The following is a 21,516-nucleotide window of genomic DNA, read 5'->3' on the forward strand; positions in this document are numbered from 1 at the left end:
TCGAGTCTGACAGGTTCAATCCCCTGTGCTTCACAAGCCTACTGACACAGTCATCTTTAGTCAATTCACGAAAAGACTCTTTTAGGAAACATCTATTTGTGACCAGATTTGTGCAAAAACATTTATAATAATAAGAACCTAGCCACCACAGAACAAAGTCCATTGCAGGAAACAAGTTAGTGTTTGTTGAGTGGAAGAAAATGTATACAGGCTGGGCACGGGGACTCATGCCTGTAATCCCAACACTGGGAGGCTGAGGCGGGTGGATCACTTGAGCTCAGCACTTCGAAATGAGCCTGGGCAAAATGGCAAAAACTCACCTCTACAAAAAACACAAAAATTAGTCTGTGTGGTGGCATGTGCCTGTAGTTCCAGCTACTTGGGAGGCTGAATTGGGAGGATTACTTGAGCCCAGGAGGTGGAAGTTGCAGTGAGCTGAGATAGCATCACTGCACTCCAGCCTGGGCAACAGAGCAAGACTCTGTATCAAAACCAAACATATACATACACACAGAAAAGATTCCATAGTTTTGTGATAAGATAAAAATAAAAGCTTAGATATACATACATGCATATACTCACATGTGCATTTGTATATATGTATACATGTACACACTCACACACATAGTTCTACACACACATACCTGGCTTTAAGCTGTATGTCTAAATTTTAATGAAATGAAGGGTTAAAAACCCAAGAAAGTGGTTTCCAATCTGTCTTGAAGAAGGGAAAGAAAGAGAGTCACACAGTTATTTAATGCAAAGTGCTTGTTAATCTCCCCTCAAATAACATCTGTGGTCTGAGTGAGATGTACGTGTATCTGTGTGTGTGTACATTTTTGAAACATAGTGGTGAAGTGCTTAGAACTCTGCAACCAGTTACCTGGGTTTAAATCCCAGCTCTGCCACTTTCTAACTAGGTGACCTTGGGCAAGTTACTTAACTTCTCTGTGCCTCAATTTTGCCAACTGTAAAATGGAGCTAATAGTAGTACCTTCTTCTTAGAGTTGTAGAAATAAATAAAGCTAAATGGAGCAGCACCCAGCATATAGGGAGTACTCTATAAATGTTAATTCATATTATTATATAAATACTATTGTGATTGATAAAATACAAATTCATTTTAAAGTGTCACTGAGTTCTCATAGCAGCTTTTGACCATGTTTATTCATTTATTTAATATAATTTAGGTTAAGGCCGGGCGCGGTGGCTCAAGCCTGTAATCCCAGCACTTTGGGAGGCTGAGACAGGCGGATCACGAGGTCAGGAGATCGAGACCATTCTGGCTAACCCGGTGAAACCCCGTCTCTACTAAAAAATACAAAAAACTAGCCGGGCGAGGTGGCGGGCGCCTGTAGTCCCAGCTACTTGGGAGGCTGAGGCAGGAGAATGGCAAGAACCCGGGAGGCAGAGCTTGCAGTGAGCTAAGATCTGGCCACCGCACTCTAGCCTGGGCGACAGAGTGAGACTCCGTCTCAAAAAAAAAAATAAAAAAAAAAATATATATATATATATACGTAATTTAGGTTAATAGTAAAAGCACAACTACTCTCTGTGGGGTCTCACACAGTTTTGATGTTAAAAATGGATCTTTATTCTGAAAAAGGTTGGGAAGCATTGATCAAGGGCTGAAACCTTGAGAAATTGCCCACAATGGCAACTGCAATCTGGTTATCATTTGTTCAGGTGTGCATCTAGGTTTCTAGAGCCTTTCACTGTGCTGGGCTGTTTATTTAACAGGATATCAGGTAGAAAGCCTGCTAGAAACTGAGTTTTATAGAGGCTCCCATGGACTGTTAGGTGATTATATTTCTATTTTTCATACCTAAGAACACCAGGAAGATTCATTTGTGGCAGATTTCATAGCAATGCCTGACATGTTTCATTTTCAAGATCTTAAAAAAACCTTTCTGGACCTACTGTGCAAGGCAGGGAGAGATGTTCATTAAATCCAAGCCCCTAAAAGTCAAAATGAAAAAAGACCCAAAAAGAGGGATTCCTCCTGAAGCTGCTAAGTGACAACTAGGAAGGAAAAAAAAAAAAAAAAAAAAACTTTCCCTTTTTGAGCCCCAGGCTACATTGTGAATAGAACTGAGGCCCTCCATTCTACTTCATCTAATCCATTTTCTCCTGTGTTTTGGTATTTAAGAAACATTTCAGTCAATGCAGCCTGGTGATAAAAAGGCCAGATGTGTGAAATCACTTTCCATTACACATTCTGATAAGGTAATTGGGCCGTAACTTTCAAGATAGGAAACGAGGAAGGGAGATTCTGAACAAATCCATAAAGCAAACGGTGGGAGAGCCTGCTTGTGGGGACATCTGAGCCTCGCTGGATTAAAATAGCTGCAGGTCTCTTCATCAGTAAATAACCAGATGCTCCAGGTCAATCTCTGAACTCAGAAGCCAGGAGTTTAAGTTTGCACAGCCAGAAAACAGAGCTGATGTTTACCAGAAAGCCACCGTGTTCATCATTTCATCACAGTAAGGCCAATGAAAGAGAAGATGTTTGAGGTTTGAGGTTTGAGGTGGCCCAAGTTCTGAGGTTTTTGGCTTTTCTTTACCAAAGTCCTGGGTGAATACTAGAAAGTCAGTCCTGGGTCACACACATTTCACAGACTCCCAGCGACCAGCACTGCCTGGCTGAGGTAAAGCAAGAACTTGGGGGACGGGGAAGTGCTGTCACCTTCTGGTGAGAGCATCTCAGCCTATAAGGACAGAACATTCAGTCTCATCTTCCCATCGAACTCTAACAAAATGTGGTTGATGACTAAAAATGCAGATTTCTGGATCGCATGTTGTAAGGGCCTAGGAATCTGCATTTCAACAGAGTCAGCAGGATGACTGTTATGCACACTGAAATGTAAGACCACTACAGTAGGACTTACCTCCAGGTGGCAAAAAGTAACCATAAAGGTAGAGCTTTGCTTCACACTATCTGCATCACCAGTAATGATAGTAAGGGTAGTAATAACAGCAGCAGCAGCTAACATTTAGAGTAGCTGCGAGGTATACAAACAGATGCAAATGCTTTATAGTCAACTCTTAATTGTCACATCAGCCCTATGATAGGCACTATTATTATTCCCATTCTACAGATAAGGAAGCCAGGCACAGAGAGGTTAAGTATCTTGCCTAAGGTCTCACAGCTAGTAAGTGGCAGAGGTGGAATTTGAACTTGGACTGTCTGGTTTCAGAGTCTTCACATTTGAGAGACTGACCATAGCCCTGGGTGCCCAGAAAGGCCCAACCTCTCTGTTGAAACCTAGAAGTGTTAAGTACTTGAAATTTCTGCAAAGTGGATCAATATTTAGGAGTCACAGGCACTGAAGAAGAGTTTGGATGAACATTCCCAGATTTCTGAGGCCAAGTGGCAAATGTTGGGGCCAACTCATCCAGACACCAAAGGTCCTGTGAGGGCTGCTGTGCAGAGGAATGAGGCCTGGGAGCCAAGCTACAAAAATGGGTGTCCCTCATGCAGGGCACCACTGTTTCCCCATGCTCTAGAAACAGCTGTACTGCCTGAGCCTCGGAGACAGCTGCAGTCACTGGACTGCAAGGCCGAGGTAGCCTGCACTCAGCGCACACTGACCAACAGACCTGCAGGGCGACCACTACCTCTTCTTTCTTTTTAGACACTGGAAAAACAGGAAAGCACAATGCAAATGAAATTCATGTATAGTCTCATTAACCAGAGATCATTAATGTGAACAACTATATGCCCTGTATTTTTGCATCTCTGTGTGTAGTTTATAAATTTGAGTTACATCATCCAATTTTATATACTACTTTTTCTATGTAAATATCATGTGCATTTTCTCAATCTTTAAACATTCCTCATCAACATGATTTTAAAGGGCTATATAGTAGCCTGTCTGTCTACCTGTTCCATAACTATTTCCCTCTTGTTGCCATTGGCTACTTTTCACTCTACTGGATAATAACCTAACATCTGATTGTTCTGTAAAACAGATCCCTAAGTGCAATAGTTGGGTCACAGGGCATACACAATTTTTAAGTTTTCACTTACTAATACTAAGGAATTCAGTTCACTATTAATGTTAAGCTATTTCTCAGGCGGCTATGTCCATATCCACATCCATTAGTTTTGTCATTTGCCTTGCCTCTTTCGAAGATGGTAGATGCTCTATTAACTGAGCTCTGCTTAAATCAAGCCCCTGACTTGCCCAACCCCATACTCTCCATTTCTTTGCTAAAGCATCTGCACCAATGCCCTCAGCATGCAAAAGCTCAGTTGGTTACTCTAGTTTATGAGCCTATTTCTGTTTTCAACAGTTAGGTTATATATTTACCAAGAGGCCATTTGCATTTGTTGCCAAACCTGTTTATGTCAGCTGTACTCATTATTGTACTTATGTAAGTTAATTACATATTATGTAAATTAATGAAATATCTGTGCATAAGAAAAGAGCTGTTGTTTCTATAAGTAGAGAGTTTTGGAAAAATGAAGATGAACTGCTGTCAAGTTATGGGTGGATAAGACAACTATAAAAGACTAGGAGGGCCGGGGACGGTGGCTTACGCCTGTAAACCCAGCAATTTGGGACGCTGAGGTGGGTGAATCATTTGAGGTCAGGAGTTTGAGACCAGTTTGGCCTACACGGCAAAACCCTGTCTCCTCTAAAAATACAAAAATTAGCTGGGCATGGTGGCGGGTGCCTGTAATGCCAGCTACTGGGGGGGCTGAGGCAGAAGAATCACTTGAACCTGGGAGGCAGAGGTTGTGGTGAGCCAAGATTGTGCCATTGCACTCCAGCCTGGGTGACAAGAGTGATACTCCATCTCAAAAACAAACAAACAAACAAACAAAAAAACTAGGGAGATGAAAGGGGGAATGTTATAGGTCTAGAAAGATTTGTGGTACTTACTCTGCAAGTGTCTACGCTCTTATTTATGAATAAATCAAATCTGGAAATTATAGAAGCGATATGGATGTAATTCATGCAAGTAAAGTGAGGCAGAATGCCAATATATGAATCTATTAATAAATAAAACAAGAGTCATGAAACGGTACCTGTCCTTCCTACATGTAATGTACTCTAAAATTCTCTATTCTAAACTATTCGGTTCCACTTTTAAAAATATTGGTTATAATCCGTAAAGTGATTCTGTAACTCAGTTTGAAAAGACATTGACTTCATTCCACTCCTTCATTTTATTGATGGCAGAAATGAGGTTCAAGAAAATTTAAGAGCTCTATTAAGGTGTTGCAGCCAGTGAGTCAGAATTACGATTCTGAATTGCATATCCTGTGTTCTGTCTACTACCCTGAGCAACCTTTGCTCAAAAGGCACTGACCCAGCACAATTTTCTTTGCAAAAAGTAGAAGGTGAAATGAGAAGGTGAAATGAGAATGTGGGCGATAAAGATAAATCTTGGAGAGGAAAGGAAGAATCCCTCATTTCCTCCTAACGCTCTTCTAAGCATTCTTTAAAGTAAGCACAAATAGGTATATGTGGTTTTATCCCCAAACTAAGACATACCAAGTGTCTTGTGTTATAGACACATATTTGGAGCAGGTGAGCAATGTTGTACCTGGGTAGAACACATGAGCCTTCTAATTTTAGAATGACTTCAGCTCCACGTGGGAAAACTCTAGACAATGGAACGGGGAAGCAGTTCGCAGTTCTGAAAAGCTTTTGTTAGGCGAGATGAGCAATAACCAGATCGCTTGCTTGCTGGCTGACACACGTTCTACCTGTTTTCCAAACAAGTAAAGCCTTCAAAGGCTTTTCCCTATAATCTCATCTGCCTTCCCCCTGTGCAACCCCAGCTCAAACTTGCCACCTCAACGTATTTAAGCCCAGGGTCACCACTGAGATCTGATCACCATCTCTGTAAGCCAGCTGCTAATGGTGACATTCCCCATGAATAACCGCACCGTAAATTTCCATGTTCTTTCATCCTCACCTCTCAGAAGTCTCCCAGACACTAAATTAAGCACGCCTTCAAACATGCCTTGATTCCAGGTGGGTGTCCCTAGACACAGGCCAGGGGAAGGAGCAGAAGTTCGGAGGTTTAAAGTGCCGCCCTGAGTACCCAGCTCATGCCAGAAAGATAGCAGATGGAAGCCTGGAGGCTGGCTCCCAGGCGCCTGAGTAATGCCCTCACCACACCCCCTTGGTCATTAGAGTGAGTCTCATGAAAATTTGAGAACCAGATGGGCAGCCTGGGAACTGTGCATCATTTCTCAGGGTTAAGCAAGTAGCCACCCAACGGCTTCTTAACCAGGGTGCATTCTGTCCCTCTTAAGGGACATTTAAAGATGTCTTTTGAAGATAGGTCATAACTCCTTCCTGGAGAGGGTGTGACAGGTGTTCTAAGCTATAGGTGCTGCCACCCTTGTCCTGCCTCCAGCTAATGTTTCTCTGCATGCTTTACAAATTGACAACCAACCTGGTAAAAATACTCTGTCCCCAGCCATACTATTGATTTCACTCCCATGGCAACTATTTTCTAAATCATGCATTAAGCAGTCAGCCAAGGTTGCCCATATCATTGTGACACATTCCGCCATGGGTTCCCATGCTGTCTTTTCTCACCTGCATGGGAGGCTCCTTGAGGGGAAGGCAGAGAAAGCCTGCTCCTTTGTATAGTTCCAGCAACTAGAATCTTTGAACCTGAATGTAAAAAAGCGTCTGGTTCCAAGAAAATCAAATATGTGTCAGTGACACTACCACTTCCCTACCTTGGGCCTGTGACAATTGGCATCACCAATGGATCAGTGCAGTACTTTCTAAAAACCTGCAGTCAGCCTTATAGCCCTCCCCACCCCGGCTCTCCAAGTCTTCTCTACCAATCCATCAGTGTGTGGTCATGTGAAAAATCTCACAGGCCACTTTTGATTCAAGTCTAATAGATGAGGAAACAAATCCAAACAGGAACCAGAAAACTAACTGGCCCAGTGACTGGGCAAAAAAAGCTAAAAACAAACAAACAAACAAACAAAAAACACAACTCAGAAAACTCAGAAAAAACTGAGACCAAATGACCCAAAACCCATGATTTCTCACCTCCAGCCTCAGGCACCACATCCCTCTGCTGTCCCACTCAAATTGTCTGAGAAGCATTTATTAATGACAATGCCAGTTTCCTGTAACTCTGGCATCATCTTCCCTCCATATTTGGGGATCTTAGAGAAAGGAAGAAACCAATGAAATGTCCAGAAGAAAGGCCAAGAGCAATGGTCAAGTAATAAGAATACAGAACTTTTTTTTTTTTTTTTTCCAAAATGCACAATACAGGCCAGGCGTGGTGGCTCATGCCTATAATCCCAGCACATTGGGAGGCCAAAGTGGGAGGACTGCTGGAGCCCAGGAATTTGAGACCAGTCTGGGCAACATAGCAAGATTTCATTTCTAAAAAGAAAAGAAAAAAAAAAATGCACAAGAAAGCCCCATGTTCTTTTGAGCCCATTTGACACCTTTGATTAGCACACGGAGTTGACAGTTTTCTCTCCGTAATGTTCCATTAAAGCGTGAGGGCTTCACCCTGAGTATTCCTGTTGCCCTATGCTCTAGTGCTGTCACTCAGGAATGTATCAAAACCTATCTTACATCCATTGTTATTTCTCATTCCCGTCAACTCTTAGAGTGAGAAGGCCTGCCAATTTACATCATGGGCAAAGTCCTTATAGCTTTTGCTCTAAAATTACCCATTTTCACACCTAACTGGTGGGGATCGTTTCACACCATCTACATTTTTCTGGGTGGTTTGTTTCTGGATTGATTCTGGGACTGAGTAAAGGAGCCCACCAGCATCCAGAGCATTGGGAGTTAGGGGCATTCAGATGTGAAAGTCACCCAGCAGAGACAGGAATACGTTTTATGAAAGCAGTGTTCACCTGAAAAGAAATATAAGTAGAATGCAAGATACAAAAACATGAAAGTAAGCGCATTTAAAACAAAGTAGTACAAAATTAAATACAGCATCATCTACCTTCCATATCTGAGCATCTAACAAAAAGGAATCATCATTGCAGTAATGGAATTGCAGTGACATTTTAAAAGCCTTTATCTGTTAGGTATACATATTGAAGTGTTACAAGTGAAGTCGGCTTTGCTTTAAAACACCCCACCAAAGGGAAAAATTGGAAAGATCGGGAGAATAGATCAAAGAAAAATGACAGAATGATGCTAATTGTCAAAGCTGGGTGATGGGTATACAGGAACTGATTTCACTCTCTCTTCTTCTGTGGATGAAGATTTCTCTAATACAATGTTAACAGGGAGTTTTACTTATTAGTCTTGAGTACACATACACACACACTTGCTACAATGACGGGCAGCGAGTGTGGCTGGTGGGAGTTGGTCCCCAGTTTGAGCTGTGCCCACCACAGGATCTCAGCCCTGTGCAGTGACAAGAGAGTGGGTGGGATGGGGTGGGAAGGCCTACCAGGGCCTGAGCAGTCCTCTAGGAGACAGGAAGGTCACCCTAAAGGAAAGAAAGTTAAGCATAAGCCTGATCTAGTCATAAAGCCCCAGCCTTTGGAGGTGTGACTATAACACAGTCATCACCACTTGGACTTTTCTCCTGGCCCAGCCCTCTCTGGATTCACGTCTGGGTCTCACTGGGCAGGGCCAAGAGTAAATAACTCTGGAAAGAGTAATTTCATTAAATCTCTAAGGCCCTGGGGCACAAGTTCTGTAGCTCAGTGACCCATCAAACAGAGAGCAACAGAGAGGGCAGACGGGCAGCCACTTCCCTTCTCTGCAGACTGCCAGCCAACCCGGGGAGCTTGAGGCTCTCTGGACTTTAGAAGGTGTGGCACTGCCTCTGCTGTCACAGACCACCTCAGGCCCCAGAGTGGCATCGAGCCAGTTACAGGGTAATATGCAACACAGCAGGGGTTCACCTGCTGTTTTCTGACCACACATCACAATGAAGGGAAGTAAACCTCAGAGATGTTCTCACAGAAAGAAGTTCAGGAAGAAAAGATGGAACAGAGGTTGTTCATGACTGCAAAAAGAATAGTCCCATTCTGGACAAATGTATCAGGTCTGCCCACATCCGCCCAGCAAGGCCTGGGGAACCCCAAAAGGCCTAGGCAGGAGCTATGCCAGGCTCCTGGAGAACAGGCTCAAGGGCGACATCCCTTAGGCTTTTCTTGTCTGTCTGAATGGATGGAGACTTGGAGGGGGGTGTCAAATAACCAAGGGGACCCCCTTCTCTATGCATGGCAGCGTCAGCACTCGCCATCATTGCAACTTGTCACCTGACTCAATAGAGCACCTGGCTCTTGGCCTACCAGGTCTTAGGGTGAGAATCAGGAGGAGCGGGAGGAAGGCTCCACCAGAGAGGTGGGAAACTAGGGAGAGAGGCCTGGGGCACAGGACTCCATCACCCCCTTCTGGCTTAATCTCAAGGCCTTTATACCTCAGTTCCACCCAATTTGACTTAGAAGAGAGCAGGGAGGGTGAGGAAAACACAGGAGGCTTCTCAGCCCATGGAGATGCCTGGAGATAATAGTGACAAGTATCAAATGAGTGGTAACCCCCAACTGGCTCAGTGTCCAGGTTCTCTCAAATGATACCCAGTGTGTAAGTGTTGCTGGAGTACTAGTACTTTCTAGTGTTTGGGGAGTCACCAGAGGTCTATCTGTAGGAGGGACAGAAGGTGAAGCTTGGGGCAAGTGCATTCCAGAAAGGGGGTTGGGGCAATTCTGAGAATGGCATGGAGTTACTAAGTTATCCTCTTCTTCCTCCCTATGTGTTCATATCTGAGTCCTTTGTGGATGGGAGGTAATTAAAAAGTGAAAGTACTGCTTTATGGAAACCCTAGTAGACCCTGGACTCCAGAAGCACTGCTTTGGGGTGGACACAATCACACCCTTCTACCTCCAGCCCCAACAAAGCAGGACACAGAGTGGGAGAAGCATTTTCTCCTGTGTCATCATGGACCAGCAAGTGGCTTAGGCACCTTAAGAGTCCAAGCGCATCAAGGATAACAGTAGCAAGGGGGGCTGGTGGGGCTGCGGCAGCAGTGGTACCCAGTGGGACTGGCAGTGTCACCTCCAGTGGGTTTGGAGGGAAAGGGCTGGAAGAGAACAGCAAGGTACCAGGGACACAGTGTAGTCGGCTACAGAATTTATGAATAGATAAGAAACCCGCCCCTCCCACTGGAACCTCCCTGAAATAACTATGGAGACACAGCAGGGGGTTAGTGCAGTAACAGATGGGAGCAGAAGTTAGCGAAACACACTTCATGCTAACTAGGGAGTCGTGGGACTGGCGCACTCACACACTGCTGGAAAAATCAGCACCGTTCACTCGGAAAGCTATCTGGCAGTTTGTACCAAGGGTCATAAATCTGTATTTATTCCTGTTTCCGGAGATGCATTCTGAGGAAAGAATCCAAAAGGAGGAAAAAGCTTCTAGGTATGAATAGGTAACATCATAACTTAAGAAACTAGAGGCACCATAAATATCCAGTGGGAATGTTTCCTTAAATCACACATGTTCACTTTAATGGGACAGCATGACATTTTAAGGGAAGAGATTTCAAGACTTTCAAACAACATGGAACAATGCACAGTCCCAACATTTGAGCTTAAAAAGCAGGAATCCACATTTTTTCCTCACCAGGACTAATTGCATAAAAATATTAATACGCATGGAGAAAGAGCAAAAGCAACATGCAAATCAAACAGAGGTTTCTCCCCTGCAGTGCTGTGACCACCGGCCACCGGTGGTTTGCCTCGTACATGTCCCAAGCTCTCCACTATTTTGATTTGGGATCTTTAAAATATATATATATATATACTGATTTTTTTTTTTTTTTACTACAAGTATTAAATGTAAACCGAAAATAACTAAACAAAGGTCACCAGGCAGAAGCAGATGGGGGTTCAGAAATCTGGGTTCTACTTCAGGTGGACTATTACGAGAGTGGGGAAAACATGGCTGGCCCCGGGCTCTGGGGTCCTGCAGGCCCTGTTTTGCACACTTGCCCACAGGAATTGTTTGAACAGCTGAAGAGAGACAGGGAGGGGAGGCCCCTGAGGGGGCCAGGAGCAGCCCCCACTTGGGCCTGCAGTTAAGGCCTTCCAGTGAGTGCCACCTCGCCCCTGAGGAGTGAGCAGAGAGGCCTCTGGGATAGGCGTGTGCTTGGTGGGCAGGAGGCCAGGGAGGGAGCTCTTGAGGTTCCACACAGCAGCAGGCCCGCTCCCTTCCCACACACCATCCACACACCCACGGCAGCTGCACTCACCACTCAGCAGGGACGTGCTGTTCTCCAAGGCCTGGCACGCGGCCAACACAATACCTGTTGGGTGGAGGAGAAGAGGGAAAAGGTCAGAGTCTGCTTGGCAAATGATGTCCTCAGACGCTTAGAGGGCAGACCGTTTGACAGGCAAATGCTCGGTGGTTTTACAGAGGGGCTGGTAGACAGGCTCGGCTACATAATTTGTGGCTATCAGTGCAAAATTAGCATATGGGGCCCCTTGTTGAAAAAGCAGGAAGAAAGTGCCCATGAAAAGCACTGAAATGGAGAGCCTTCCACTTCTTCCCAGTATCTCCATCTGTCAGGGTGGTTTTGGCTTTTGTTTTTTCTTAACGCCATATATATATATATATATTTATGGTGGGAAAATACACATAACATAAAATTTACCATTTTAACCATTTTAATCGTACATTTCAGTGACATTAAGTACCTTCACCCTGTTGTTCATGTCATCATGTTTGTTTGCTATTTACGTCATTGTTGTCCTTTGGGTATGAGGACACCCGCAGGTTGAGTGCAGCCCCTCACAGGTGCACCCCAGGGACAGAGTGTGTAAGGGAGCAAAGTATCCACTGCCTCTGGGGTTTCCTTCCAGCTGACAGCTGGACCAATGTGCTGTGACCCAGCTGGGGGTTGAGGGGTCTAGTCAGGTATCTCTTCTTTCTGGGAACTTGCTGTCCCAACCCAAGATGGATGGGTGACCCCTTAAGGATATTGCCTCCTCCCTGCCAGGATGTACTAGGTACCTGGATCAGGGGGAGTCAAGCAGCTCACCTCTCTCTAGTTGCCCACTGAAGATGCCATGGAGCTGCCAGTCCAGAATGGGGACAGCTGCCACCATGCTGTACCCTGAGATGCCATGCACTTACCCCCAACCCTTTTTGTGTCCAGGCCCCGCCAGGGACAGAGCATGGCAGGGAGCAAGAAAACCTAGGGGAGGCAGGGAGATAGTAATAGGCAGGACCATGGGAACCAAGGCTCTAAGCCCCCAGTGCATACTGTATTGTTCCACTGGACTTCACCTACAAGACACAAATTCAAAGATAAAACTACAAGATTTTTAAGACTGCAACTGCAGAGCGTTAAACCTCAAGCTCAGGGCCCTTGTGAGCATGGGGTCCTGTGTGACCTACACAGGTTGCATGCCCATAAAGCCAGCCTTGCCAATAGATGACCTTTATGTGCCTTCAGATTACAGTACTTGAGATTTCTGGAAACAGCAGCAACCTTCCAATGAAGAAGGAACTCTTCTGAGTTATGCAACCAGCATGAGCCACGTTAGAATAACTTCCCAAAACTGAAATGCAAAAAAATACCATGGTTGCCATGCCGGGGGGCTGGGCCTCTGACAGTTTAGCCCAGAAGGCAGATGAATCAAGTCAGCACAGGAAACAAGCAAAGTTCTGTCTGTTACAGGATGGATGCAGCCCCCTACTCTGCAGGCTGTGAGGGTTTCTTGCCCCTTTTCACTTAGGGTGTAGACACATAAATCCTGACTCTCAAAGAAAAAAAAAAAGCACTTGGAATAGATAAAGCAATCATGCTCCCAATGTTCTTTCAACCTCTGAAATGAGAAACGTAAGAACTTCAGGCTGCTTTTACAGGAGGTCTGTCATGGACCTCCCAAAGACTTTTACAGAATCCTAAGCCAGATGTTTGGGTTGGAGTTGGAAGCAGGGCAGGGGGACAGGGAGAGAAAATCAGTAAAATCATGCATGTCTTCCCTGTGCAATTCTTTCTTGCTCTCCAATAGATGCTAATTTCGGAAGCAAGGCTCCCAAGTCCCCTCTGTCACCCACACGCCAATGTTAAAACAAGGCATCCCCATCCAAGCCGGGAAAAGTCAGCGGTTGCCCACTTGAAGCTGGGGAACAGTCACGCTCTGACTTCGCTGGCACTGCCACAAACTACCCTTGGCTAAAGTCAGCCAGTGACCCATAATAGTGTCCAAAGATGACAGTGGGGATGTTTTGCATACTCTGAGGGGAAGCGTGACTTGCCTGTCACAAATTGCCCCTGAACTAATGAATTATTTTCACGCCCTGTTCCTGCTCCATATCCTGTCGGTCAGGGCGAACCCAGTCAGCATGGTTCCTGGGCTCCATGTTAGCCTCTGCTTAAGCAAAACCCAGACAAGAAAGCAAACACTGCAGCTGAATCCAGGACAAGGCACTGATGAGCACCACTGCTCCAGGAAGATGAGGGTGTGCGATGGGGGCCTGCTCCCCAGCCTTGGGGCAAGTTACTTCACCTTCTGTTCCTCACCTGTGAGCTCGCAGCTGCCAAACTCACAGAGGTGTTTTGGGAATGAATTAAAGTTTGCAAAACCACGATGTTCCACAGATGAAAGACACTGGCTTTTTATTCATAATTTGAGCAACACAAGAAGAATAGGTCCTTTCTATACCCTCACGCTCCCATGGAAAACAACTTCTTGGTGCCCTGAGCTTCACTCTGCAATCTTGATCCATGCCCAGCATCAGCTGAGGTCCTGTGATGAGCGGCAAGGCCTCTGCTTCGTCTTCATTACATGGTGAGCCTAAGAGGACCCTGGAGCAGGAGGACAGGGCTCAGGTCTCTCACTGTGCAGGTGGATATGCACTGGACCTAGTCCCAGGCCCAATGCTAAGGTTCTGCATGTGTTCTCTTACTTAGTCCTCATAACAACTCATGACATAGGTGCCGCCCAACCTTCTGGTCCAGCTGGTAGAAATGCCCAATCATAGAGATGAAGCAACTGAAGCTTAGAGAGGTTGAGAAATTTGCCCAAGTTCCTGCAGCCACATTCAAACTTAAATGTGTCCAACTCCCATGCACAAGACAGTGTCTAATTACCAGACCACACCACAGTCCTTCTGACCATAGCCAATTGTGACACAGGTGTGTATTCAGCAGTCACAAACCCCAAGTGAGTCCAAACAACAGACTCTGCAGGGCCAGTGGCTGAGCCTTGATCTCTCTCTCCCTGAGAGCCATGCATTGCCTCTTGGGGATTCTCCCACTGCCTCCAATCTCCCTGCCATGAACAAGGTCTACTGAGGGGCAAAGGTATGAGCATCCAGGCTCACCAGCTGCCCAGCCCTCTGGCCACACAACTGTGCTTAGAAAGCCGGGCTGAGTGGGGGCCTTCCAGAAACACATGACCTTGGCAGGCTCCAAGGGTCATCCCAAACAAAGGAAGGATGGGGAGAGGATAGCCACAGGGACCGTGGTGACATGCAGTGGCTGAGGGAGACACGCAGTGCACAGGCCTGGTGGCCCACAGCCACAGGCTCCTCCTGCCTAAGTTTCAAAGCTGGCCCTTGCCTGCCATAGGCCCTCGGGACAGGAAGGCTTCTAGGAATCCCTTCTAGGCCACTCTTGCTGGCATCCTATTTCTGTTTAAATAGCTCCAAAGAGGGGAATCCCAAGACTGTGGACTTCAAAAAGAAAAAAGAAAAGAAGGGGGTGGTGTCAAGGGGAAAACCACATACAACGGAAGAAAACCCTTATGAAAGGCTGATCCCGTGCCCCCCAGAATAGAGTGGGAACCTGGTCTGCCCTTAGGAAGGACAAGTGTTGCTATGCTTACAGTTCAGCTGTTTGGTACTCAGGTAAATATTCCCAACAGAAACAAGGTAAAAAGGAGCCTCACCTATGTAGCTCATGAGTCCCCAGAAGGGAAGCCATCCCGAAACCTATGTGCTGATGTGTCAATGGGAAATGCTCTTGAGAGAGGCTGGACACCCCTCTCCCCTGGGCCCCAGAGCAGGACACCCCTACTCCAACCCCTCACTCAGTCATGGGACTAGCAATTCTGCACAGATACCCAGGCTGTCCAAGTGTTGGACACCCTTCATCCTCAACCACCCACTGGCCTGGTGACCACCCCTTCTGTGGACACTCAGCCATAGTGCCTGGAGCTGGGAGGAGTATCCTCCGGCCCCTGGCTACCTCAGCAAAGTGGACCATGTCCTGCTCTGGCCTCTGCTGGGGCTGGTGTTTGCTTTCAGGCCCCTACCTACTCCACGGCATGGATCAGTTGCTCCCTCTAGAATATCAAGAGCTCTACCTTTCACCTGCTTGGGATCCTCTCAGCCAGACTTCCTGCATGAAGGGGCGAAGGGTGAGTCTTTGTTTTCAGGGGGATGTGGGAGGATGAAGAGGTTGCAGCAGGTCCTTTTGGATGAAGGATGCTCTGGATTCAGAAGAGGTGGTGAGGAAAGGTCTTTGGATGAAGAACTCGCTCAGGGCCGGAGGATAGGAATTGTGCTAGAGGGCAGGGCAGAAGGGAGTGTAGGTATTCAGAGGGCAGCAGGTTTTCCCCTTCCTCCCCTACCATTCTTAGACCTGGCAGGTCCTAAGGAACAGGAAGTAGTCAGTGGTACATAGAGGGTGGGAATCCCGCTGCTCAGGGAGAGGTCTGCAGAGGCTCCCATGTGGGCACAAACATATAAAGAAATGGGCCACACAGAACCCAGGGCCAGTCAGTACAGGTTCATGGCATCTTCCTGCATGAATTATATCTCAACATTTAAATTTTATTTGCAAGGATGACAGGATTTTAACTGCATAGCAAAAATCACTAAATTGTATGATTTCATCAATATTTTTAAATCCAAGAGGTTGACAGCCAGGTGAGGATGCTGGCTTCAGGGTAAGAACTGATTAAGAAGGAAAAAGGGAAGGCCTTACAGAGGAGGACTATGAGCAAGGCTGGTAGGATGAGCGTATCATGGACTATCCACAAACTGATTAGGACATTAAGGCCAAAAGCAGCCATGTGGCGTCTCCATTGGACAGCAGCAAGTTCCAACTTGATAAATCTCGGGAAACACTTCATGACTATGATATCACAGGAAATGATCCAGCATTACCTGAAAGCTCATAGGAATTTTCCATATCCATCTAAACATATCTGACAATAGCAAAAAACAAAGTATTCAGAATGAACCTTCAGGATCAGGGAGGCAAGAGAGATGGGCGAACGGCTGCCTGCACCACAACCCCCTACCACTTTCTAGCCTGTCACAGCACAGCAGAAAGGGGCTTTGCCATCAGGCCTGGGTGCAAATCCTGGCTCTGCCACTCCTTCACTGTGAGACCTTGTATGCATTACGTACCCTTGCTGAGGCTTGGTGTGCTCATCCATAAAACAAGGATAACAGCTCTTCATGGGACTTGCAAGGATTAAGTGAAACAAAATGAAATAGAGCACATGAGGTCCAGAAGTCACATGAGCACCCACTGAACACAGTAGTTGATGGTGCTTCATGTTGCTCCTGTTTCATCATAACTTCCAGGAAGTTCAGGATGACAAGGAGGTGGTCATGACCCTCCTCCCTTTGGAAGTCACTAAGGCAACTTCAACAAAGGGTTTTATTTGAGGCCCCGGGGTCACTCAGCTGCAGGCTACTGATGTTCCATGGACTGATCTTGACATAGCATGCCCTTTATGCCTTTTGAGGGTTTAAATAGTCAACATGGCAAAACCCGGACTCTACTAAAAATACAAAAATCAGCCAGGTGTGGTGGTGGTGGGTATCTGTAATCTCAGCTACTTGGGAGGCAGAGGCAGGAGAATTGTTTGAACCTGGGAGGCGGAGGTTGCAGTGAGCCAAGATTGCACCACTGCACTCCAGCCTGGGTGACAGAGCGAGACTCTCACTCAAAAACAAAATTGTTATTTACTTATGTTAACTAATCAAATGTTTATTGAGCACCTACCTACTGTGAGCAAATTAAGTAAAAAAAGAGAAATCTGAGACCTGTGACTTTCCCTTAAAATATCCAAGTCACATGGGACAGCAACTACCAGAGAAAATGGAATCCTCCACACTCCAACAAAGGCAGACAAGTGTAGGCTGTTGAAGTTATCACTACAGCCCACCGAGGCACTGGACTGACCCTATAACCCCATAGATGCTTCCCCTGCTTCCATGCCCAAACACTACCTCCAATCTCCACCACTCTCCCCAAGGCCTGTACCCCAGATCATGCGTTCAAAATTAAACTCACGTTCTCCATCTCTTCCTTGGTTCTGGGTGGGACTGATAACTAGGCAGTCATTGTCAGTCCCTCCCTCTCCTTCGCCCAGTATCCAAGCCAAGCCCTCCTACACACCCAGCCTCCACACGGTCACTCCTCTCCATCCCCCTGCATCCCTGCTGTTACTGCCCCAATTCAGGCCCTATCATCTCTCCCTGCACTATCACAATAGTTGTTAGAGTGGTTTTCTTGCCAACAGCTTAAAAAAAAAATCTTTGCTCCTACTACTAGACTGACCTTGCTGAATGAAATCACTCCTTTCCTCTAAGCTCTCCATGGGCTCCGTACCACTCACAGAACCCAGCACAGAGACAGAACCCAGCCCCAAGTGCTGAGTGGAGATTTAGCATGCATAACCTGGTCCTAGACCCCGTTTCCACCTAAACTCCGCCCATTCCCTCCTGTCAGGTCCACTGACCCCAGCAGCCCAGGACTGCCCCTTTTCCCTGCACAAAAATTGGCACTCCCAGCTTGGTGCCTTGGGCTCATGCTACTAGGATCCTCACCCAACTTCTTACGGCTGCTGACTTTAGTTTAGCTGCCTGAGCCTCAGTTTCCTTCACTGTAAAAGCAGATAAAGATATCTAACTCTTACACAGGGTTGTTCAGAGATTAAACAAGGGACACATGAGAAAAATGTGGTATATTGAGTGACACACAATAAACATGCAACAAATGGTAGCTGCTACATTTGATAGGTTTTTTTTTTTTTTTCTTTGAGACACAGTTTTGCTCTGTCTCCCAGGCTGGAGTGCAGTGGCATGATCTCGGCTCACTGCAACCTCTGCCTCCCGGGTTCAAGTGATTCTCCTGCCTCAGCCTCCCGAGTAGCTGGGACTACAGGCACGCACCCGTAGAGACGGGGTTTCACCATATTGGCCAGGGGGGCCTTGAACTCCTGACCTCATGATTCACTTGCTTTGGCCTCCCAAAGTGCTGGGATTACAGGTGTGAGTCACTGTACCTAGCCTATTGACAATTTTCATTCATATCATGCTGATCTTTCAAGTCGGCATATCCCGTCCTCTACCCGTGGGAATCAAATTGGCCTCTCAAAGCCTTGCTCAAATGTCAGAAATAATAATTTCTTCCTCAGAGGAATCCTTACTTTATTCTGCCTTGCAGTTCAGAAGTTTTTACATCTTATCTGTTTCTCCTCTCTAGCATGGTCAGGAGCTGTGGCTAAATCATCTCTATCCTTACACCTGCTGAATGCACCTACATAGGACTTTAATACATGTATGTTGAACTGAATTTCTCTAAGAGGTCACCAGCTTGAAAACAGAGTTAAAGTCTTATCAAAGACTTGGACTAGAGGCTGGGTAGTGAGTACTGAGGGTGTGCAGATGGGGAATAGGAAAACCTGCAGACTCGGGAATTCCTTTCTTCTATTCTAGATCCCTGCTGCCACAGCTCTAGGTCTTGGTTCTTACTCTGATTTCAGTGGAGATGGGGAGCACTTGAATTTTTATTTCTAACATTTATTTATTTATTTATTTTTGAGATGGAGTCTCACTCTGTTGCCCAGGCTGGACTGCAGTGGCATGATCTCAGCTCACTGCAACCTCCACCTCCCAGGTTCAAGCAATTCTCCTGCCTCAGCCTCCTGAGTAGCTAGGATACAGGTGTGCGCCACCACGCCCGGCTAATTTTTTATATTCTTGGTAGAGACAAGGTTTCACCATGTTGGCCAGGCTGGTCTTGAACTCCTGACCTTAAGTGATCTGCCTGCCTCGACCTCCCAAAGTGCGGGGATTACAGCCACCTTTTATTTTCAGTTCAGGGGTACACGTGCAGGATGTGCAGGTTTGTTACATAGGTAGGCGTTTGCCATGGTGGTTTGCTGCACAGAGCACTTGAATCCTGACATTCATCCATTCAACAAGTGCTCACTAAGCACCTGCTGCACCATTAGTGGGACATTGTTCTAGGTGCTGGGCAGAGAGCAATGAATGAAAAGTCCCTTCCTATGAGAAAGAATCCTTCCAATTCTCAAAAACCATCGAACTCTATTATAAATGGCTGTACCATTGTTCAGTTGGGTGGTAAGTTAAATCTGTGTTTTTCTGTTTTCTATTTCTATTAACAATGATATTAAATAGTCCCATAGAATATTGAAAAATCCATGAGGAATGAAGGAACTGTCATCCTTATCCAAAGCCGGGAGTTAAGTCTGCTGAAGAGGCCTGTCAAGTTGATCCTGAGTTGTTCGGTCACCCGATGAGATGACCCCTGAAATATTTTATTTTCCACCCTTAACTTAAAAGTTGGCTTTTCCTGAAACTTTTATGAGAACACAAAGACTTCCATCCAGTGACCCCAAAGAGGCCTGGCTTAGCCTCCCAGGGAGGCTAAGACAGAGAGAGTGAACGCTCACCGTGAATGTTCATGGTGAACGCTGTGTCCCGGGGCTCTTCAAGCAAAGGCAAGACTTGCCCCAAGGAGTTTACAATCCAGATGATCAAAGCAAACACACTCAGTGGTGTTCCTGTATCTCTGATGCTCCCTGTTTCAGCCCTTTCTTCCACCCAAATGTGTCTACCTAGTACAGGTCTCTTACAACACTTAATTCCTTCTCTTCTGAGTAGAAAAGCCTCCTCACTGCCTGATGTCATTTCTACCCAGCCTTCCAGGTCCAACTGGATCCCCAAGTCCTCCATGATGCCCCCGACCACTCTGGCAGGCAGGGCTCTCTGCCTGCATCTCCTAACACCCACCAGCACTGGGCTGGGTGTAAGATCAGGTCACTCACATGGACCAGTACCTCCTGCCCCTCCTTCTCTCAGCCCAGACCTCATTTCCTACCATTACTGATTTAGGAGAGAGCCGGTTACTATCTTTCCCAGCTTCAAGAGACAAATGAGAATATTGGAAAATGCTTTGAACTCTTTAGAGTCAATGCCCTAACAAGTGCCCAGAACCGACACCATAGAAGTAACATAGTTGTTACATAGCCCTTTGCATAACAGAGAAGTAACATAGCTGCAAAAGGAGGTGAAATGCTTTTCCCAACATCTGGAAAAGCATGCAAAAAATAAACAACTAAATTTAAAAAAGCACAGAGACCCTTGGAGGAGGAGCCAGGTGCTTCCTGTTGAGACATTTTTGTTTCTAAGGCCCGGCCACTGTGATGTAACACCTCACACTGCCACACAGACATCTTCCTGTATTCTCCCCAACATGTTACCAACTTCAAAGCCTTATAGGATAAGGCTGCCCACGGATCTGGTGGTCCAAGAGAACCCTCTCTCATAAAGCGAAGCAAATAGCAGACAGGTAAACCATCTTTAGCTAACAATGTTAACTAGGATGCAGCACGCACCTGGCTAGAGGTGAGGACGGCCCTGTGCTTGCTCCCACCTGTGCAGATCTATGCCACACCCATTTGTGCCAGGAGGAAGCAACTGTCTCTTCTGAAGAGTTAAAGCCTTATCAAAGACTGAGACCAGGGGCTGGGTACTGAGTCAACCTTCCTCTTCCCCAGACCCGCTCACACACTGGCTGGCTGAGGGCCCCCATCCAAATTCCTGGAATTGCAAGGCAACAGGGCGAGTATCGCCGAGCCCTCTCGGGCTGGCTGGAGTTCCCCAGCTGCTGAATCACTAACAGGCTCTACCAGGGCCGAGTTCTGAGGTTGCAGAGAAGCCGTGCCAAGCTGAGGTACTCTGAAAACCTGTTCCAGCTGACTGGCATTGTGACGCGAGGCCTTGAGATGTCTCTGGAAAGGGTGACACTTGATTTTCCCAGAGTCCAGGAGGGAGAAAGAAGGGGATGGGGGTGGTGGGCTAGGGACAAGCCTGGGGATAAAGTGGCAGATGCCATAGCTATATCCATAGGGCCCCGGGCCCTCTGCATTGTGAACCAGCTAAGCAGAGGGCACCTGGCTGACAAGAAGTATAGGAACCAAACACCACCTCTGGAAGGATCCATGGGGATGTTATAAGTCCCTCCCTATCTGTGAAGGCCCATCGGCCCCATCTCAACTTCCCTGGCCTGTGACATCTCAGAATTGCCATCCTCTGGGCCCAGGTAAGCAGTGGTTCTGCTGGTGTGCAACTCGGGCCAGCAAAGTTAGACTCTTGGTGACTGAAATCAAACCAGGTCTATCCCCTCAGCTCAGTCAAGGCCATGTGTGGGCATCATTCACACAAGTGGCTTGAAAGTAGGGTATGAGCAGGGAGGAGGTAAAAATAAGCAATCCTTGAACTCTGTCCCATTTCTTCCATGTGAATAGCTTGGTGATGA

General features: G+C 46.5%; 1 protein-coding gene across 4 annotated transcripts in view; it reads right to left on the reverse strand.

Annotated features, from left to right (window-relative positions):
• TGFA (transforming growth factor alpha) overlaps positions 1 to 21,516 on the reverse strand; it is a 108,318-nt gene that overhangs the window by 58,371 nt on the left and 28,431 nt on the right. For all 4 annotated transcript variants that reach the window (XM_023224007.3, XM_023224008.3, XM_023224005.3 and 1 more), the window contains exon 2: positions 11,230 to 11,283. In XM_023224007.3, the coding sequence (XP_023079775.1) occupies positions 11,230 to 11,283 (54 nt within the window). The remainder of the gene's footprint in view (positions 1 to 11,229; positions 11,284 to 21,516) is intronic.

This window comes from Piliocolobus tephrosceles, chromosome 15, assembly GCF_002776525.5.
Source record: "Piliocolobus tephrosceles isolate RC106 chromosome 15, ASM277652v3, whole genome shotgun sequence".
Taxonomy (NCBI): domain Eukaryota; kingdom Metazoa; phylum Chordata; class Mammalia; order Primates; family Cercopithecidae; genus Piliocolobus; species Piliocolobus tephrosceles.